Below are 16,104 nucleotides of genomic sequence, written 5' to 3' on the forward strand. Positions count from 1 at the left end.
GCTGAGATTTAGTCTGTTTCCAGGGTACATGCACTACACAGCTTGTGTATGTCAGTGTTAGAGATATAATGCATTCCCACCAAACTTGGAGCAAACCAAGCTGCTTCTTCCAGTATGCCGTTTGTTTATTTATTTATTTAGTTATTTATTTATTACAGCTGTGTAATAAAGATCTTCCTCCAGAGAGTTCAAGGAGAAGGCCTTGTGCACAGTTCTCTACCCCTGCATCACCCATTTTATCTTAACAACCCTGTGTTGGTAGGCTAGCCTGAGTGATTTGACCAAGTTCAATCAGTGCGCTTCAGAGCTGGGTAGGATATCACACCCTAGGTCTTCCCAGTTCTTGTCTGTCGCTCTAACCAGTGATGGAAACTCACATATTTAAGTTAGGCACCAAATGGCTCCTTAAATCAAGGTTACAGTTGCCGAAATGGAATGTCCAGTTCCCATTTTGGGGGCAAGATGGCACTAATGTCTTATTTTTCAAATGATGGATTAAACATCTGGCTAGGTAGATTTTAACATCTGGTTAAACATCTGGCTAGATCAGATGACAACCTTGAGCTAGATTAATAGCTTTGAGAACTTAAAGAAGACAAATCACTTGATCCAGGGGCAGCTCATGTATATATCTGCCAGTTCCTACCTTCTTTTCTTAACGGTGACTGCTCCTGCTCAGGCTGCACAGAAAAAGCATTTCAGTTCCAGAAATTCATTCCAATTGTACAAATAAAATACAGTATGACTAATAGAATTCTACAGGATGGGGTATTAGTGTGTAAAAACAGTCCAGAATCCATCATTTCTAGGCATGCACCTCCAGGTGGTGGTGGTGTTAGGTGATATCCTGGTGCTCAGGCATCTTCACTTGGTCACAAGTGGTCGAAAGCCAGGTGCAAAATGTGCCTGGCACCAGGTTAATTTCGAACGCTGACTCTAACCACCACACCACACTGCCTCTCTATCTAAATAAGTACCTTGGATTGCTTCTCATCAGTGAGCCATACTTCCACGATGGAAGGTGTGCCAGTGTGCCGTGGGGGGGGGGGAGGGCTCCTCCCTGTTTTGCTCCCAGGGCTTTGCTGCCTTCCCCATCCTGATGATAACTTCTCCTTTTGCTTTTTAGGATAAGGACACCGAGCAGCCACTCAACAGCAGAGGTAAGAACAGAGGAGACCCGTTGAATCGGACCAGCATCCTCTTTCACACAGGAGTCGACCAGGATCCCTCTGGGAAGCCTTCCAGCAGGACAGAACATGCACCCAAGAGCCCTGCCCCAATGTGGCCCCCAGGAGTGGGTAATTCCAAGGCAGACTGCTTCTGGATGTGAAGGCAGCACTAGAACTATGATGGCGATGATCGCTGATTTATTCAAGCCGATGCACGCTAAAAATAGTTAAAAGCACAAAAACAGCAAATAAATTTAAAACTATACAAAGCAGACACTTGCGGTAAAGACCCACTTCATCCAGCATAGCAAGTTGGTGGCAGTCTTGAATGTTCCAACATTCAGCTTTATGTGATTGGTGATTATGACAGTGAAAGCAGAGAATAGCCATTATGGCTAGTAACTATTGATAGCCTCCTTCCTCTGAATTTGTATAATCCTCTTTTAAAGCCATCCAGTAAGGAAAGACTACAACATTTGGGGCTTTTTGATTTAGAAAAAAAGATAAGTAAGTGGTGGGGGGGGGAGTGGGAACATGAGGATGCATAAAATTATATAGTGCGGGTAAAGTGGCCGGACAGAACATTTTCTCCTTCTCTTGTAATACTAGAACCCCCTGTATTGGTCCAGCAACAGTAGCAATAAAAACCATTCAGGAAAAAATGTTTATATTTACAGTACTGTATAACCAGCTTCAAGCATATGCCTGAACCAGAGCGAACAGAGGCTGTTCACAGAAAGAGGGGGGGGGACAGGAAGTACTACTACTTCCTCTCCAGGAGAAGAGGGGAAATGACATCACACAGAGCCCTCTCTACCAATTATGTTTCTATGGCCTGATCATCTGCCTATCAGCAATTCAGCTCTGTGGTGATAGCCCCTTCTCATGATAACTAGCAAGAATATGCATTTGTTAGGATTGGCTCATGGGTGTAGTCAGGATTTTTGTTAGGCATGCTTTTGTTAGAGGGGGGTGCAGAACCTCAGATTTGTGTTGATTTGTATTGATTTGGCTGCTCATTTCCTGCACAAACTAAGCTCTGGAAACAGCCTGTGAAGGAGACTCACAGCATGCCCACCCTACCAACCAGCTCTTTCTATGTTCACAGATTCTTCAATCACGCACAAGCCTTTGACCAGCAAGGAAGCCTTCATACGCATTGGCATCCCTGTCATTGCCGCCATCCTGTGCATCGGGATTCTCATCAGCCTCATCTTCCTCAGTAAGAGACCCTCATGCAGTGGTACTGCCAGCTCATACCGTCCACCTGCCCCCCTTCCCATTTGTTTTCCTCTTCCACGATGTACATAAGAAGAAGCATTCCCACTCCAGCCCCATTGATGCGTTGCAGGGGGTTGGGCTAGATGACTGTTGCGCTCCCTTCCATCTCTAGAAGTCTATGATTCTATGGCATGCCAGGGGCACCCCTAAGGAAGCCAGGCACCTTCACCAGGCCTGATGCTCACAAGAATCTCACTTGGATACAGCTGGGGGCTTGCCTGGGGCTGGGCTATCCAGGGAACCCCAGAAGTGACCCTGGCTCTCGCTCTCTCCTCCTAGTTAAACTAGCGGTAGAATCCTACTACTTCTTCTGCAGCCAAACCTACAAGTTCATCCCCCTCAACCTCCAGTGCGACGGGAGCGTGGACTGTGCCTGGGGGGAAGACGAGATCGGCTGCGTGCAGCAGATGCCCGATAGCACCATCGTAGGAGGTGAGTCCTCGGGTCGCACCGGAGGGAGGCAGGCAGGCAGGCAGGCAGGCAGCCGGGGTCTGCCGCTGAAGGAAACCAATGTCTGCCGGGGCCTCTGCTTCTCTCTCCACAGTCCGTCTCTCCCGTGACAGGTCCAGCCTGCAAGTGCGCGACAGAGAGTCGGGCCGCTGGGCCTGGGCTTGCCATGACGACGCCTTTGACATCGCCATGGCCACGGCTGCCTGCAAGCAGATGGGCTACAGCAGGTAAGTGAGGCAGGCAGTCTGATGCCAAAGCAAGGTGAAAGCAGCTTCTGGGACCCCCGTGCCAAAGCAGAGGGAGCCTGCACAGCCACAGCCACAGCCTGGAAGGGCGCTCGCCTTGAAATAAGCATGCACAGACGTCTCGGTGGCATCACCTCTCCACATTGCAGCCTTCCTGGGACCAGTGACCGGCAGCCTGACAGCAGTTGTTGCTGCAGCAGCCCACCCCAAGCACAGCTAATCGGCTGTGCCAAGAGACTCCCAGCAGGGATTACAGGGTTTGCCAGACTTGGTTCTCCTGCTGCTTTTGGTTGACAGTTCCCATCATTCCTGACCACTCTTCCAGCTAGCTAGGGATGATGGGAGTTGCAGTCCCAAAAAACAGCTGGAGACCCAAGTTTGGGAAACCCCGGATTACAGCAAGTGCCACTCCAACTGTTTCTGTACTCCAACTCTCATCAGCCACAGCCAGCATGGTTGATAGACAGTTCTTCACCAGCTTGGCTACCCACAACTTAGAGAATCATTGCACAACTCAGGTGCACCCAGCTGACAGTTCAGACAGCCTGTGCTGTGCAAGGGCACCCGCTGGCCAGGTGGTGGTGGGGAGCTGTCAGGCACTGGATGCCCATCAGGTGCCTTTACGCAAGCCTGGTCCAGCTTGAATCAAGGGGCAGCTGCTGCTCTCTGCTTAAGTGGTCCTATGGGACTAATGAAGGCACATCAAGAGGCACCCTAACATCTCCCCCAAAATGGCAAAACAGAGACAATGATTCAACAGGAACCAGGAAAATAATTAAAGGAGGATTGTCCTTGCAAAACTGGGGAATGTGGACAGGGATCAAGTCAGGTCTCGGGTTAGAGCTGATTGCAATAGCCGAGTGTCATCAGGTCATGCACCTGACACTTTTGGAGGGGAGGCGGCTTCCCAGATCTCAGACCCAGGGCCTCTTTCAGCCCTGGAGAAGATGAAGTGCTTCTGAGCACATGCAAAGTGCATTTCTCACACCAGTATGAGTATCCTGGCTCAATGATCCTCTTTCAAGTCAATGTCCCAGGCCAGGCCAACCAAGTGAGGAGGGTGGTTCCTCTCCACTGGGTTCACAGGATCCTTCTTGGTATCTTGGGAGGGAAAGATTTTGGGCAGAGCAGCAGAACCTTAAGGCCCTCCCTAGAAATGCACGATGCTTTATTCACATGACTGCAGCCCCCCAAAGTGTGGGTCAGCGCATTAGACTCCAATGCAGCACAGAGGGCCAGCCAGCCGGCTCTTGGTGTCTGTTTTCCCATGAAAAAAATGCTTCCACTTTGGCGTGGAGTTGTATACCTGCATTCAGATACCCCTGTTGCCAAGCTCCTTCCCTCTTTTGCAGTGTCCCCACCTTTAGTCCTGTGGCAGCTGGTGATATGCAGCAGGGGCAGCTCCTCAGACAGGTGACTCTGCAGGGTGGGGAACTCCGCTGGACAGATTCAGAAAGGTGAGTGAGGTTCAGCAGGTGGGGTGGGGGTGGGGACATTGCTGCTTTCCTGCTATGAGGAAGGGGCAGTTTAGATTTCCTACAACACCCCTAACACAGCATCATGCCAGGGCCCTGTCCAAAATGACTGTGGTGGCTGGATCCAGCTGCTTGGCACTCACTGGAGCACGGCTGCCTGCCACTAGATGGAAGAGAAGCCCCAACAAATGACAAGTTTGCTCAGAGCCCTCTACACAACTACTGAATCCATCTGCATGGGACTCTCTCCCTGGCTCCTCTTAATATGAAAAGAGGGTTTATCAATACTTACCTTTTGCCCTGCTCTATCCAAGGACATGGGTGGCGCTGTGGGTTAAACCACAGAGCCTAGGGCTTGCCGATCAGAAGGTCAGCGGTTCAAATCCCCGTGATAGGGTGAGCTCCCGTTGTTCTGTCCCAGCTCCTGCCCACCTAGCAGTTTGAAAGCACACAGTGCAAGTAGATAAATAGATACCGCTCTGGCGGGAAGGTAAACGGCGTTTCCATGTGCTGCTCTGGTTTGCCAAAAGCGGCTTAGTCATGCTGGCCACATGACCCAGAAGCTGTACGTCGGCTCCCTCGGCCAATAAAGCGTGATGAGCGCCACAACCCCAGAGTCATCCGCGGCTGGACCTAATAGTCAGGGGTCCCTTTACCTTATCCAGAAACAGGTCCATGCTTTAAAGCTCTTTGTCTGAGTGGTTTTTTCTCTTTTTTTGCCCCAGAGCTTTCCTTGTGAAAACTTGCTTTCTGGAGCTCATTTGGAGCAAATGTCAATTTGGGTCTTCTATGGATTTGCGCCAATTCAGCTTTAAAGAGCAGTTTTTCACAGGGAATGCTCCAGGGCAAAAAAAAAAGAAAAACCCTCCCATCCTCGAACACTGAGCTTTAAAGTGAGGACTGTATGCTTCCTGGGCTGCTCCTTTACTGTTCTCTGTGGCTAGCCAATGTGCACAGGCTCTGGGCACCTCAACAGAGAAATCTGGTTGTTGGTGTGGGCCGCTGCAGCAGCCATGTGGGGCCCCCTCCCTAGCCATTGACTATGTGGAGTGTGACGGGAGCACCCAGCTCTTTGTGCAAGGGAGGGAGGGCACCAAGGGTGCAAGGGAGCCTAGGTACACCTCTGTTTCCACTGAATCCTATGGAAGACCCAAAGAGGCTCCGCACTGCTTCACTGCAAAGCCTGAGCCATGCCCACGTTGACTCCTAGGGTGAGTAAAGCAGGCCATGTTTTTCTGATGCGGGTCTCCTAACCTGTGGCCACTTGGCAGCAGTTTCTGACCAGGTCTCTCTGTTACAGGCAATGCCCCTCTGGCTCCATCATCTCTCTCTCCTGCTCAAGTGAGTATGTGCGTGCTCTTAGTGCTGACTACAGAGCAGCAGTGACATTGACCTGCCTGGACTTGGGCAGTTGCCAGCAGAGCAAACCCACCTGAAGGCCCGGGAGCCGGGGGTTGGGTCCATGAGGGCACTATTCAGGTTGCGGCTGGAGCAACTTTCCCCCCAGCAAGGCAGGGCACGTGCTTGCTAGTGACTTGACAGGTGTGAACGTTGGTGCTGAACTTCCACCTCCAAGCAAGCACCTGCCTTGTGGCTTAACCTGTTACCCTTTCAAGAACCAAATAAACTTATTTTTGTATGCAACTATTGTGGTGAGTGAACGCGGGTGGCGCTGTAGGTTAAACCACAGAGCCTAGGGCTTGTCAATCAGAAGGTTGGCGGTTTGAATCCCCATGGCGGGGTGAGCTCCTGTTGCTCGGTCCCTGCTGCTGCCAACCTAGCAGTTCGAAAGCACGTCAAAGTGCAAGTAGATAAATAGGTACTGCTCCGGTGGGAAGGTAAATGTCGTTTCCGTGTGCTGCTCTGGTTCACCAGAAGCGGCTTAATCATGCTGTCCACATAATCCGGAAGCTGTATGCCAGCTCCCTCGGCCAGTAAAGCGAGATGAGCGCCGCAACCCCAGAGTCGTTCGCAACTGGACCTAATGGTCAGGGGTCCCTTTACCTTTACCTTTATTGTGGCGAGTGTACTATGTGCTCCAAACTGGCAGAATGATGCAGCACCTACAAAAGAGGAGTGGCAGATGAAATTGATGGAGTATGCTAAATTAGCAAGCTTAACTAGTAAAATCATAGAACAAGATGAACTAGTAAAATCATAGAAGAATCTTTAAAGAAGATTGGAAACCTTTTGTAGATTATTTTTTTAAAAATATTGTAAATACATTAAAACACTAGCTGGTTTGCAGTCAGCTCAGCACTAAAAGCTAATTTGAGAAAAAGATGGATGAAAGAAGGAGTAGAATAATTATAATATGCAACAGCTATTGATAACCTGAGGAAACCATGGAAGGGTAGAAGGGAAGTTGATCAAGAGAAGAGAATATATTTTGGAACTGTTTGATTGACTGTATTGTATTTTTGGAAAATTCATAAATAAAAAAACCAATAACACCTGTTGCTCTTTCAAGGTGGGCCTCTTGAGTGAGTCAGGAGCCCAAATCCTGTCTTCTGGCAAGAAGGTTCAAGTGTTTTGCTAAGTGTTGTATGTCTGGACTCAGCATCATGCATGAAGGAAGAACCTAAGCAGATTAATTTCTATAGCCTGGGCAGTTGGGTGCGGGACAGACTAGCACTCAGCCCAGAACCCTTAGATCTTTTTAACCTGTCTCTCAAAAAGACAACTGACAGTGCTGGGCTTTCTGTGAGCCTGCAGGGATCTTTAGCAGTTGACTTTGTAGAGAAGGACTCGCGACTGCAGCATTATCTTCTGTCCTGCTCCACACCCAGCTTGTCTCCTTGAACCAGACTCCCAAGGTAGCATCATATGCTGAACTGAGAACCTGATATGCCTACCCTTTGGATGTAGGTTGCGGCCGTAACTCGAAGTTACTACGAGTCATGGGTGGTGGTCCAGCTTCCATCAAGACATGGCCATGGCAGGTCAGCTTGCAGCACAAGGGGCAGCATGTCTGTGGAGGGAGCATCATCGACCCCCAGTGGGTACTGACAGCAGCACACTGTTTCCGGTGAGTCAGTGAGCAAGAATTGATCTGATTCCCATCAATCCTGGGGGGAAATACATCTAGACACAACAGAGGCTGCAAGGCAGCCCCAGGGAGGAGCAGAAGTCCTCTGCTCTCTCAAATCAGGACCTACATGCAGACTTGAACCAGAAACACCACCAGGCCCACTTTCACCAGGCCTGGTTCAAGACTAGGGTTGCCATCTTTTTTATTAGCTCATGCTCCTGTGCCTTTAACAGGAGCTTGGACTGCAGACATTGGAGAGCAGTCAGGCTCATCATTGTAAGCATAGAGGCTCATAAGCAGGTTGAGCCAGTTTGGGCTACTTTTCTGGCCAGTTGGGCCCCTTTGCAGTATGCATATGTCTTACCACTGTGGGGGAAGAGCAAACAGGTGAGCCTCTTTCCGTTCTCAGGACCAACCTGGTGACGAAGTACTGGCGAGTGAAAGGTGGCTCTGAAATCCTCTCAAGTGCCACTGCTGTCCCTGTGGAGAAGGTCTTCGTCATCGACGTCAAGTACATGTTCCCCAAAGATGAGGACATTGCATTGGTCAAGCTGCAAAACCCTTTGAACCTCCCAGGTGAGCGGCTTCTCAGACTGCCAGCTTGGGGGGGGGGAGTTAGGGACCTCTAGCTGGACCAGGGACTCATAGCTCCTGAAACAACCAAGCCCATTGCAGAAATGGGTTGGAGTTCACAGCTGAGATGCTGGACTTGCTGCTTCCCTGTATGGGCAACCTTTTCCAGAAGTTCCAGTTACAGGTGGGTAGCCGTGTTGGTCTGCCATAGTCGAAACAAAATAGAAAATTCTTTTCAGTAGCACCTTAGAGACCAACTGTGTTTGTTCTTGGTATGAGCTTTCGTGTACACGAAAGCTCATACCAAGAACAAACACAGTTGGTCTCTAAGGTGCTACTGAAAAGAATTTTCTATTTTCTTTTCCAGAAGATATTTGTAATTTTGAGTTTAGTCATCTGGCATGGCCATCTCTTCCTGCCTCTGTTTACTTCCCTTCTCTATCTCTTGTTAAAGTTCTTTGATGGCTGAGAGCAGCCTTTAATGTATAATCTGGTGGAAGGAAGAAGTGATAATGGAGGGTGCCTCCTGACCTTCTTTGATGTTAGACATTGTTTGGAGGAACGTGCAATATTGAAGAGGGGGCAAGGCACGTAGGCTAACAATTTAGCTATCTATAAATTGAATGGTTTGGGAGCATAGCTCTCAGAAGCTCGTGCAACTTGAGGCTACCTGGGGGTCACTTCGCCACTTCTTGGGGGCTTCCCAGTGGCAGATCGAAATGCTTGCTTGGTAATGCACATAATGCTTGCTGTTTAGAATAAAATCTTTAATCTTCTCACTCACTTGTGTTTGTATTGCTTCTGAACCTCATAAAAAGAACCACCTTGCATTTGGCAAGACATTGCCCAACTGCCTTCCTTCCCTCTTTCTGCTGCAGGGTCAGTGAAGCCAATCTGCCTGCCTTTCTTTGATGATGAAATGGTCCCAGGAACCCCCTTGTGGGTGACAGGCTGGGGATACACCAAGCAAGATGGTGAGTTTTCCCTTGGCATTTTCATCTTCTTCCCCACCATTGCCCTGCAAGTGCCAGGCCAGCTGTATTAGGACTGAGCTGCAGCCTGCTTAGGACTGAGCAAGGATGCCAGACTCTAGATGGGGAGATTACCTGCTGTGCCTTTGAACTCCCAAGCTGTTCCCACAAGGTGCAGCTCCTGAGGGCAGCAGACAAGAGACCAGGGGCCTACAGAGACCAACCAAGAACAGGCAAGTGGGTACAGGTAACCATACCCAAACAAAAGTCTGGCTTGGGCAGCCATGAACATGCCTTCATTAAAAGAGCAAAGAGTGCCTGCCAGCCTTGGGACAGGCCATAGCTCAGTGGTAAAGTATCTGCTTTGCATACAGAAGGTGCCAAGTTCAATCCCTAGTGGTGTCCCTAGTAGGGAGAATGTTCCCTTGCTTGAAATCCAGGAGAGCTGCTGCCTGTCAGTTTTGACAATACTGAGCAAGATGGACCAGTGGTCTGACTCGATATCAAGCAGCTTTCTGATTTTATTTGTATGCCACCTTTCAAACCATGCTCAAGGCAGCTTACAACATGAAAAAAATACATAGCTGCAACATAGCAAAATTAGTCATAAGCAATAAATAAAACCTTAAATAATACACAACCAAACAGAGTAATTTCCACATAAATTGCAACAAAATCTATAATAAAGATAAACAAAACCAATAGCAAACAACCCCAACAAAACCCCAAGAGTCTCTTCAGCAGCCTCAGCTTTTGTAGCTGGAGTCAGAGCCCTGCCCTCCCAAGGCCAGGTGGGAAAGGACCTGCAAAGCAAACAACTGGAATGAGCACTCCAAGCATGAAATTGGCTTGGAACAAACCCTCCAGCCTTACATATAGATGGGGTGGGAATTCTTTTGGGCCACTGCAGCCTCTCCCATAATTTGAAGTCATCCCCACCACGCTTTTTGCTAGGTACACTGTCCAAGGTGCTGCAGGAGGCACAGGTGAAGTTGATTGACAGCAGCATCTGCAACGCACCTGATGCCTACCATGGGGAGGTGTCCGAAAAGATGCTCTGCGCAGGCCATGATCGGGGTAGAGCTGACACCTGCCAGGTAAGTGGCACAGAAAGATCAAAGGCCGCAACTCCTCCTCCAGCAGGGGGGGGGGCAGAGCAGGGAATCATCAGTTCCCTTTTTCTAAGAACGATGACAATGAAGCTTAGCTTCATTTGGAGAGGGGACTGATGCAGGTTAGAGAGGGCAAGGCATGGCTGGTTGCCCTTTATGGGAGACAAACTAGGAGCAGGATGCCACATGCAGAGCTCTTGATCCCTAGTGTTTCCATTTGGGATTCAGCTGAGTCCTGTCCACATTTATGCAGCCTGTGTCTTCCTTCTCACCCAGGGAGACAGCGGAGGGCCACTGGTACACCAACAGGTCCAGTGGCACATCGTGGGCATTGTCAGCTGGGGCCATGGCTGTGGAAGCCCGAGCACCCCCGGCGTCTACACCAAAGTGCAAGCCTACCTCAACTGGATCTACACCATCCTCAGGGTCAGTGTTGCTTTTCCTCTGGGGTAGGACCCATTTTCTGTCCTGGCAGGATGGCAGTGGGTGGGCAAAGTTAGGCTGCCCGCCACCAGGGGAATGGGATCCTTCATGGAGGTGCCTCTGCCTCAGATGGTCACCAGGCGGTTCCTCTGTGGTTTTCTTCAGACAGAGTCCTGAGAACAGACTGGCCGCAACTGTCCTGCACACATGCACACCCTTGGAGCAATGTGCATGTAGGGTGTCTTTCCAGTCCTGCCGCAGCTTCCACTGAGGACATGGGAAAGGCAAGAGGACAGCCACAGGATGGGGCCCTCAAGAAGGTGTTGGACAAGCTCCCTGGGGAAGATGTTAATTTATGGCTGCTGCTGCTACTACTGAAATCCACCTGAGATCCACTTTGCCAGCTGCTCTGTTCCTTTCCATTTCCTGCTATCTTTCTTGGCAGAGCTTGGGGAAGCTCTTGCAACCCAGGAGAGGCAGTTTGTTTCCCCGTGACCTGGCACTGACAAAGGGAGCAACTGCAGAGAAAGGCTGGGTCCAGACCTAGGATAAGGGTAGCTCTTTGTCTAGCTTTCCATCTTTTCTCCTGTCTGGCAGGAGCCCTCACCTGGGCATCTGTGGCCTTGAGGCTGTCCCTCCTCTGACCAGGCCTGCCAAAGGAGTAGTCTGACCCAGCAGCTCTTCCTCCTACTATTTATTGCACCCTGTACAAATCCCTCTTCCTTCCTCCCCGCCCCCCCCCCCCCCGGGCTTGGAATAAATCAAGGAATGTTTTATACCAAAATACTTTTGAACCTCTGCTTGTGGCAAGACTGAGTCCAGTACGAGGATTAGAATCATAGAGTTGGAAAAGGCCACAAGGCCCATCGAGTCCAACCCCCTGCCAAGCACCAACAGCTGTTGCCGCACTAACAGCTGTTGGAGTCATGCATTCATTTCAGCATCTGGAAAAACTGGGAGCTCAGTCCATCTTGACAGGAAACTGTGGAGGAGGGCCCTGCCACTTTCCCTGCCTTCACAAAACACTGCCTCCCTCTGACTATAAGAGGAGCCTGGCTGCTGGATCAGGCCAAAGGGGACCCATCAAGGCCAGCATCCTGTTCTCACAGTGACCAACCAGCTGCTCCAATTGGAAGCCCACAAGCAGGCCATGAGCGCAACAGCAGCGCTCTCCCTACTTGAGATTCCTAGATAGGGTCTTCAGAGGTATATGGCCTATGAGAGTGGAGGGAGGAAATAGCCATTGTGACTAGTAGCTATTGATAGCCTTATCCTCCCCCACAAATTTGCCTAATCTTTTAAAGCCACCCAAGCATCCCTACATCTTGAAATTTCAAATTCAATAGTTTAAGCATGTGTCTTGTTAAGAAGTTATTTCCTCTCCAGAATCTTTCACCTTCATTGGACGGCTCTGAATTCTAGTACTATGAGACATAGGGGTGAATCTACACACATGAAAAAACACACTATAAATAAGTCAGAAAATAGATCATTATAACAAACTAAAAAAAAAAAACCCTATGGAAAATCACGTATAAAAATTTCCTGCTGTCTGGCACCATCTGGTGTTGCATGTTTGTAGTGTATTCAAATTGTTTCTTGTAGCTGTGTCCATAATTGTATACACACCTGTCATATCCACCCCCTTACCTGGCTTCCCTCTAAGCCAAAAGGTCCCAAATGCTGTAAGCTTTCCTTGATCGTTTTGGTTGCCCTTCTCTGGACCTTCTCCAACTCTGCAATATCCCTTTTGAGGTGAGATGACTAGAACTGTACATAGTGTTCCAAGTGCAATTATGTTGCAGATTTCTATAATGGATTTGCATAGGATGTTGACAGCTTTATTTTTGGTTCCCTTCTTAATGGTCCCTAGTATAGCATTTGCCTTTTTCACAGTTGCTGTAGACTGGATCAACATCTTCAGCAAGCTATCCATGCTCCAGCAGGGGTGAGGTTCTCAGTCCAAGGAGGGCAAATTATTCTAACAACAAACGTACCTAAGAGAGCAGGGCTCGAGCAGCAGCATGGTCTCCACAAGCCCAGGTCAAGTACAGAGAATCAGTCTAGGTCCAAACATGGTTCAGAAACAAGCTCAAGAAACTGTCCAAGGTCAATATCACAAGGGAAGAGGAGGGCAGAAGAAGAAGGAACTAGGATCCAGAGACCTGTCTTGTTTCCAGCAACTAGAAGGGACCAGATGGATGCCTCACATACTCAGGCCTCCTAAATGTCGCCCTAATCACATCCCTGTGATTTCTTAGATCTCTCTTTAAAAATTGGTCTTGCATTGGCCAATTCCTGTCCTCGGGTAGAGAAGCTGATCTTAGAGACAAGTAGCAAATCTTTGCTGGAAACACAAGCAATTTCATAGTTGAGTTCTTTTAAGAACTCTGCAGTGGGTGCCCTCCAGGCCTGGTGACTTCTCAGTTTATTTATTTGTCAATAAGACCTAGAACTTTGTCTTTGTCACCACTACCAGCCTTTGTTCCCTTCCTGCAAATGTTAGAAATTCCCTTCCTGCAAATGTTAGAACCTCAGGCACAGAGATCTGCCCTGTATACCTTGTGCTGCATCCTCCAGAGTGCAGGAGCAAAGGAGGCAGCCAACCCTGGCTACCAGTTGAAAGTGCAGAAAGCCGAAAGAGAACGTAGCTGGTTGAGCTTTGGACCCTGAAGTTCAGCAGCCCCAAGTGGCTGCTTGCTTGTCCCATAAAATAGCCATTGTCCCCAGCAACTGTTCTCTTCTGCCCCGGGGCAGGACTCGGAGCAGCAGACACAGAGGGTAAGAAAATGCAGCATCCCTTCCCCAAGCACAGGAGACCGTGGACCAGCTCTTGGAAATTCCCCAGTACAAATCCTGCCCCAGAGCATCCAGCACTGGGAGGAAGGGTTTGGTGCCTCTGGAAATCCTTGCCCTTGCAAGTTGCTTATTTTTCAGTGTGGGATCAAGAAGACCTTGGCTCTCAGCCGTGGAGGACGGCATGCATGTCTTGGCTCAGGCCAGAGAAAAAAGGATCAAGTGGATCTCTGTCTCTGCGTGTGTTTTAACACACATGCAAACCCAGCGTCATCGAGACACTTGCGCACATTCCAAAGAACAAAACGAAAGCAGCCCAAAGAAGCCTCTGTAGTAAATATAAACATTTTATTTCATTCACGGCAATGAAGCCCATTACAGCTCAAGAATGCAAAAGAGAAGTCTCAAAGGCAACACCGGTTGCCAAAGGTGCACCTGTGCTTGGCCCAGCCTCTATGCTAGCCTGCTGCCTCCTCCTCCTGGCGTGAGCGCATGCAGGTAGCGCAGGGCTTGCTCCAGCAGAGGCTGCCAGCCTCTTTGGAAAAGGAAGGAGGGCAGAGTGGGGAGACCTTGTGGCAGAAGCAGCTGGATCAGGAGGGAGAAAGAGCTCTGCTCGGATAGTCTTTTGTATTCGCAAGGGGGGGGGCACGCATCAGCGCAAGACAGCTTGGTGATGGAAAGCCCTTGGTGAGGAAGGCAGGGCCTTGAGGGAAGCTGCAGGCAGGGTCATCCTCAGGGTCCTACTGCCAGGGGAAGAGCCACCAGGGGAGCTGAACAGGCCTCCCAAGAGCCAGCACAGGACCAATGTCCCACCAGCTACTCTCACGGGAAGGCTCAGGTTTTGCACCAGAGTCTAGCTGGCCACTGCTCCTGGTGGCAACTTGCCCCCACCCTGGGGCAAAAAGGCTCAGCTTGAAATAAAAGCAGAGCTGGGAGGAACATGGGAGAGGGGGGCATCAGTGTTAGCCCAGCCAGGAAGTCCTCCTGGGCAGAAGGTTCCCTGGCCAATGCTGCCCCTCAACTTCTTCCTCCACCCTAAGCAGCTGGTGCCCCCTGCTGGGCTGCTCCGGGACTCCCGTGGGAGCTCTGCCTGAAAGCCTGGCTCTGAACTGGAGCCCTTCCTTGGCCCCTCCAGGCTCCCACCTTCTGAAATTATTGCCAAACTTCGCAGACTGTGACTTCACCCACCTCCACCAGCCTGCTTAGGCAGATGGTTCAGAGGAGTGCAGGTGGAGGGTGGTGGTGGTGGTAGTTTCTTTTTCTTTGGATTTGCTGTTACACCCAGTGAAGAGAATTCATTAACCTGAGGAATCTGGTTAATTTGTTCAACACCAGCCTGCCCTGCCGGCTGCCGCTGGCTCAGGCTGGGTTGCACTGTTATTGCTGTTCACACCTCCTTGCGGGGGGGGGGGGGGAGGAAAGAAAGCAGACATAGGAGCAGAAATCACAGCAGGATCCAGAAATGGGGGGTGGGGGTCTTTCCATAGCTTTAGGGAGGGGGGGCGGGAAGAGTGTAAGTCACAGCCAGGAAGTCACTTGAGAGAGCTGAGGCCATCCATGTTTGCTGCCACAGCTGCTAAACCTCTTGTGCTCACTTTGCCGGCCTTCCACACACACACACATACACACACACACACACACACACAGCATCTGACAATGGTCATTAATCAAGCCTCCTTACACCCCCACCACCACCCCCACCACACAGGGTAGGTTGATATTATTACACATCGTATGGGAGACTGAGGCACAGATGAAGGATGTGACTATTTCAAAGGCACCCAAAAAGCGAGAGAAAGAACTCTGCTGAGGTGGGAGCTGGCCATTTCTCCTACTCCCCAGAACAAATGGCATCTGCTCAGCCACCTTTCTGTCAAACGCAGAAAATGTATCTCCTCAATGAGAAAAGGGGAGTGGGGAGCACCACCCAGAGCTGTCTCCCTCCTTTCCTTCCCTCCCTCCTCCCCAAGCCCTTGAGAGGTCAGGACCTTTGCATGCTGTCCTGGCCAAATTCACCCAGACCACAATGCAGAGGAGGTGGCCTCTTGTGGGTTGCAGGACAACCTTGTGCAGGATTTGCAAACGCATAGCTTTCATTATTATTATTATTATTCGTATTAGTGTTATTGATGCTAGTCCTCATGGTAAACAAAAAAAGCCTGTGAATTTCTGCCGTAAGCTCAAAATCAGCATGGATCTGGGTCCACTATCCTACAGAGTGCCAAACTTTTATTTCTTCCCCCAGTTTAAACAGGGGAAGACAACATTCCAAATTCCAAAAATGCCCAACTGAACCAAACACACAACAATGGGGATGCAGATGTGAGGTTGCCATGCTTCTCTATCTGTGTCAGTTTGCACGATCCCCATTTGGCCTGGCTACAGGGAGATAGGTTTATATATATATTATTGTCACAGAGGAGATATTAGTAGCTCTAGCAAGCCAGTGTGGTAGAGTGAGACCTCCGGGTTAGGGCAGTATATTATTAATAATAATAATAATAATAATAATAATAATAATAATAATAATAATAATAATAATGGTGGTTAGGGTGTCTGATGAGGACCTGGGAGACCA

At 49.6% G+C, this 16,104-nt stretch overlaps 1 protein-coding gene across 1 annotated transcript; it reads left to right on the plus strand.

Moving 5' to 3' along the window:
- The first annotated feature begins 28 nt into the window (after positions 1–28).
- TMPRSS4 (transmembrane serine protease 4) lies at positions 29–10,888 on the plus strand. The gene is made up of 12 exons (XM_033172523.1): positions 29–46; positions 1,127–1,160; positions 2,278–2,391; positions 2,730–2,910; positions 2,954–3,127; positions 4,498–4,602; positions 5,921–6,042; positions 7,489–7,648; positions 8,061–8,227; positions 9,103–9,198; positions 10,150–10,292; positions 10,584–10,888. Exons 1-12 carry the CDS (start codon positions 29–31, stop codon positions 10,758–10,760), a joined length of 1,491 nt encoding a protein of 496 aa, XP_033028414.1. The 3' UTR covers positions 10,761–10,888.
- Positions 10,889–16,104: the final 5,216 nt, after the last annotated feature.

Source organism: Lacerta agilis, chromosome 15, assembly GCF_009819535.1.
Source record: "Lacerta agilis isolate rLacAgi1 chromosome 15, rLacAgi1.pri, whole genome shotgun sequence".
Classification (NCBI taxonomy): domain Eukaryota; kingdom Metazoa; phylum Chordata; class Lepidosauria; order Squamata; family Lacertidae; genus Lacerta; species Lacerta agilis.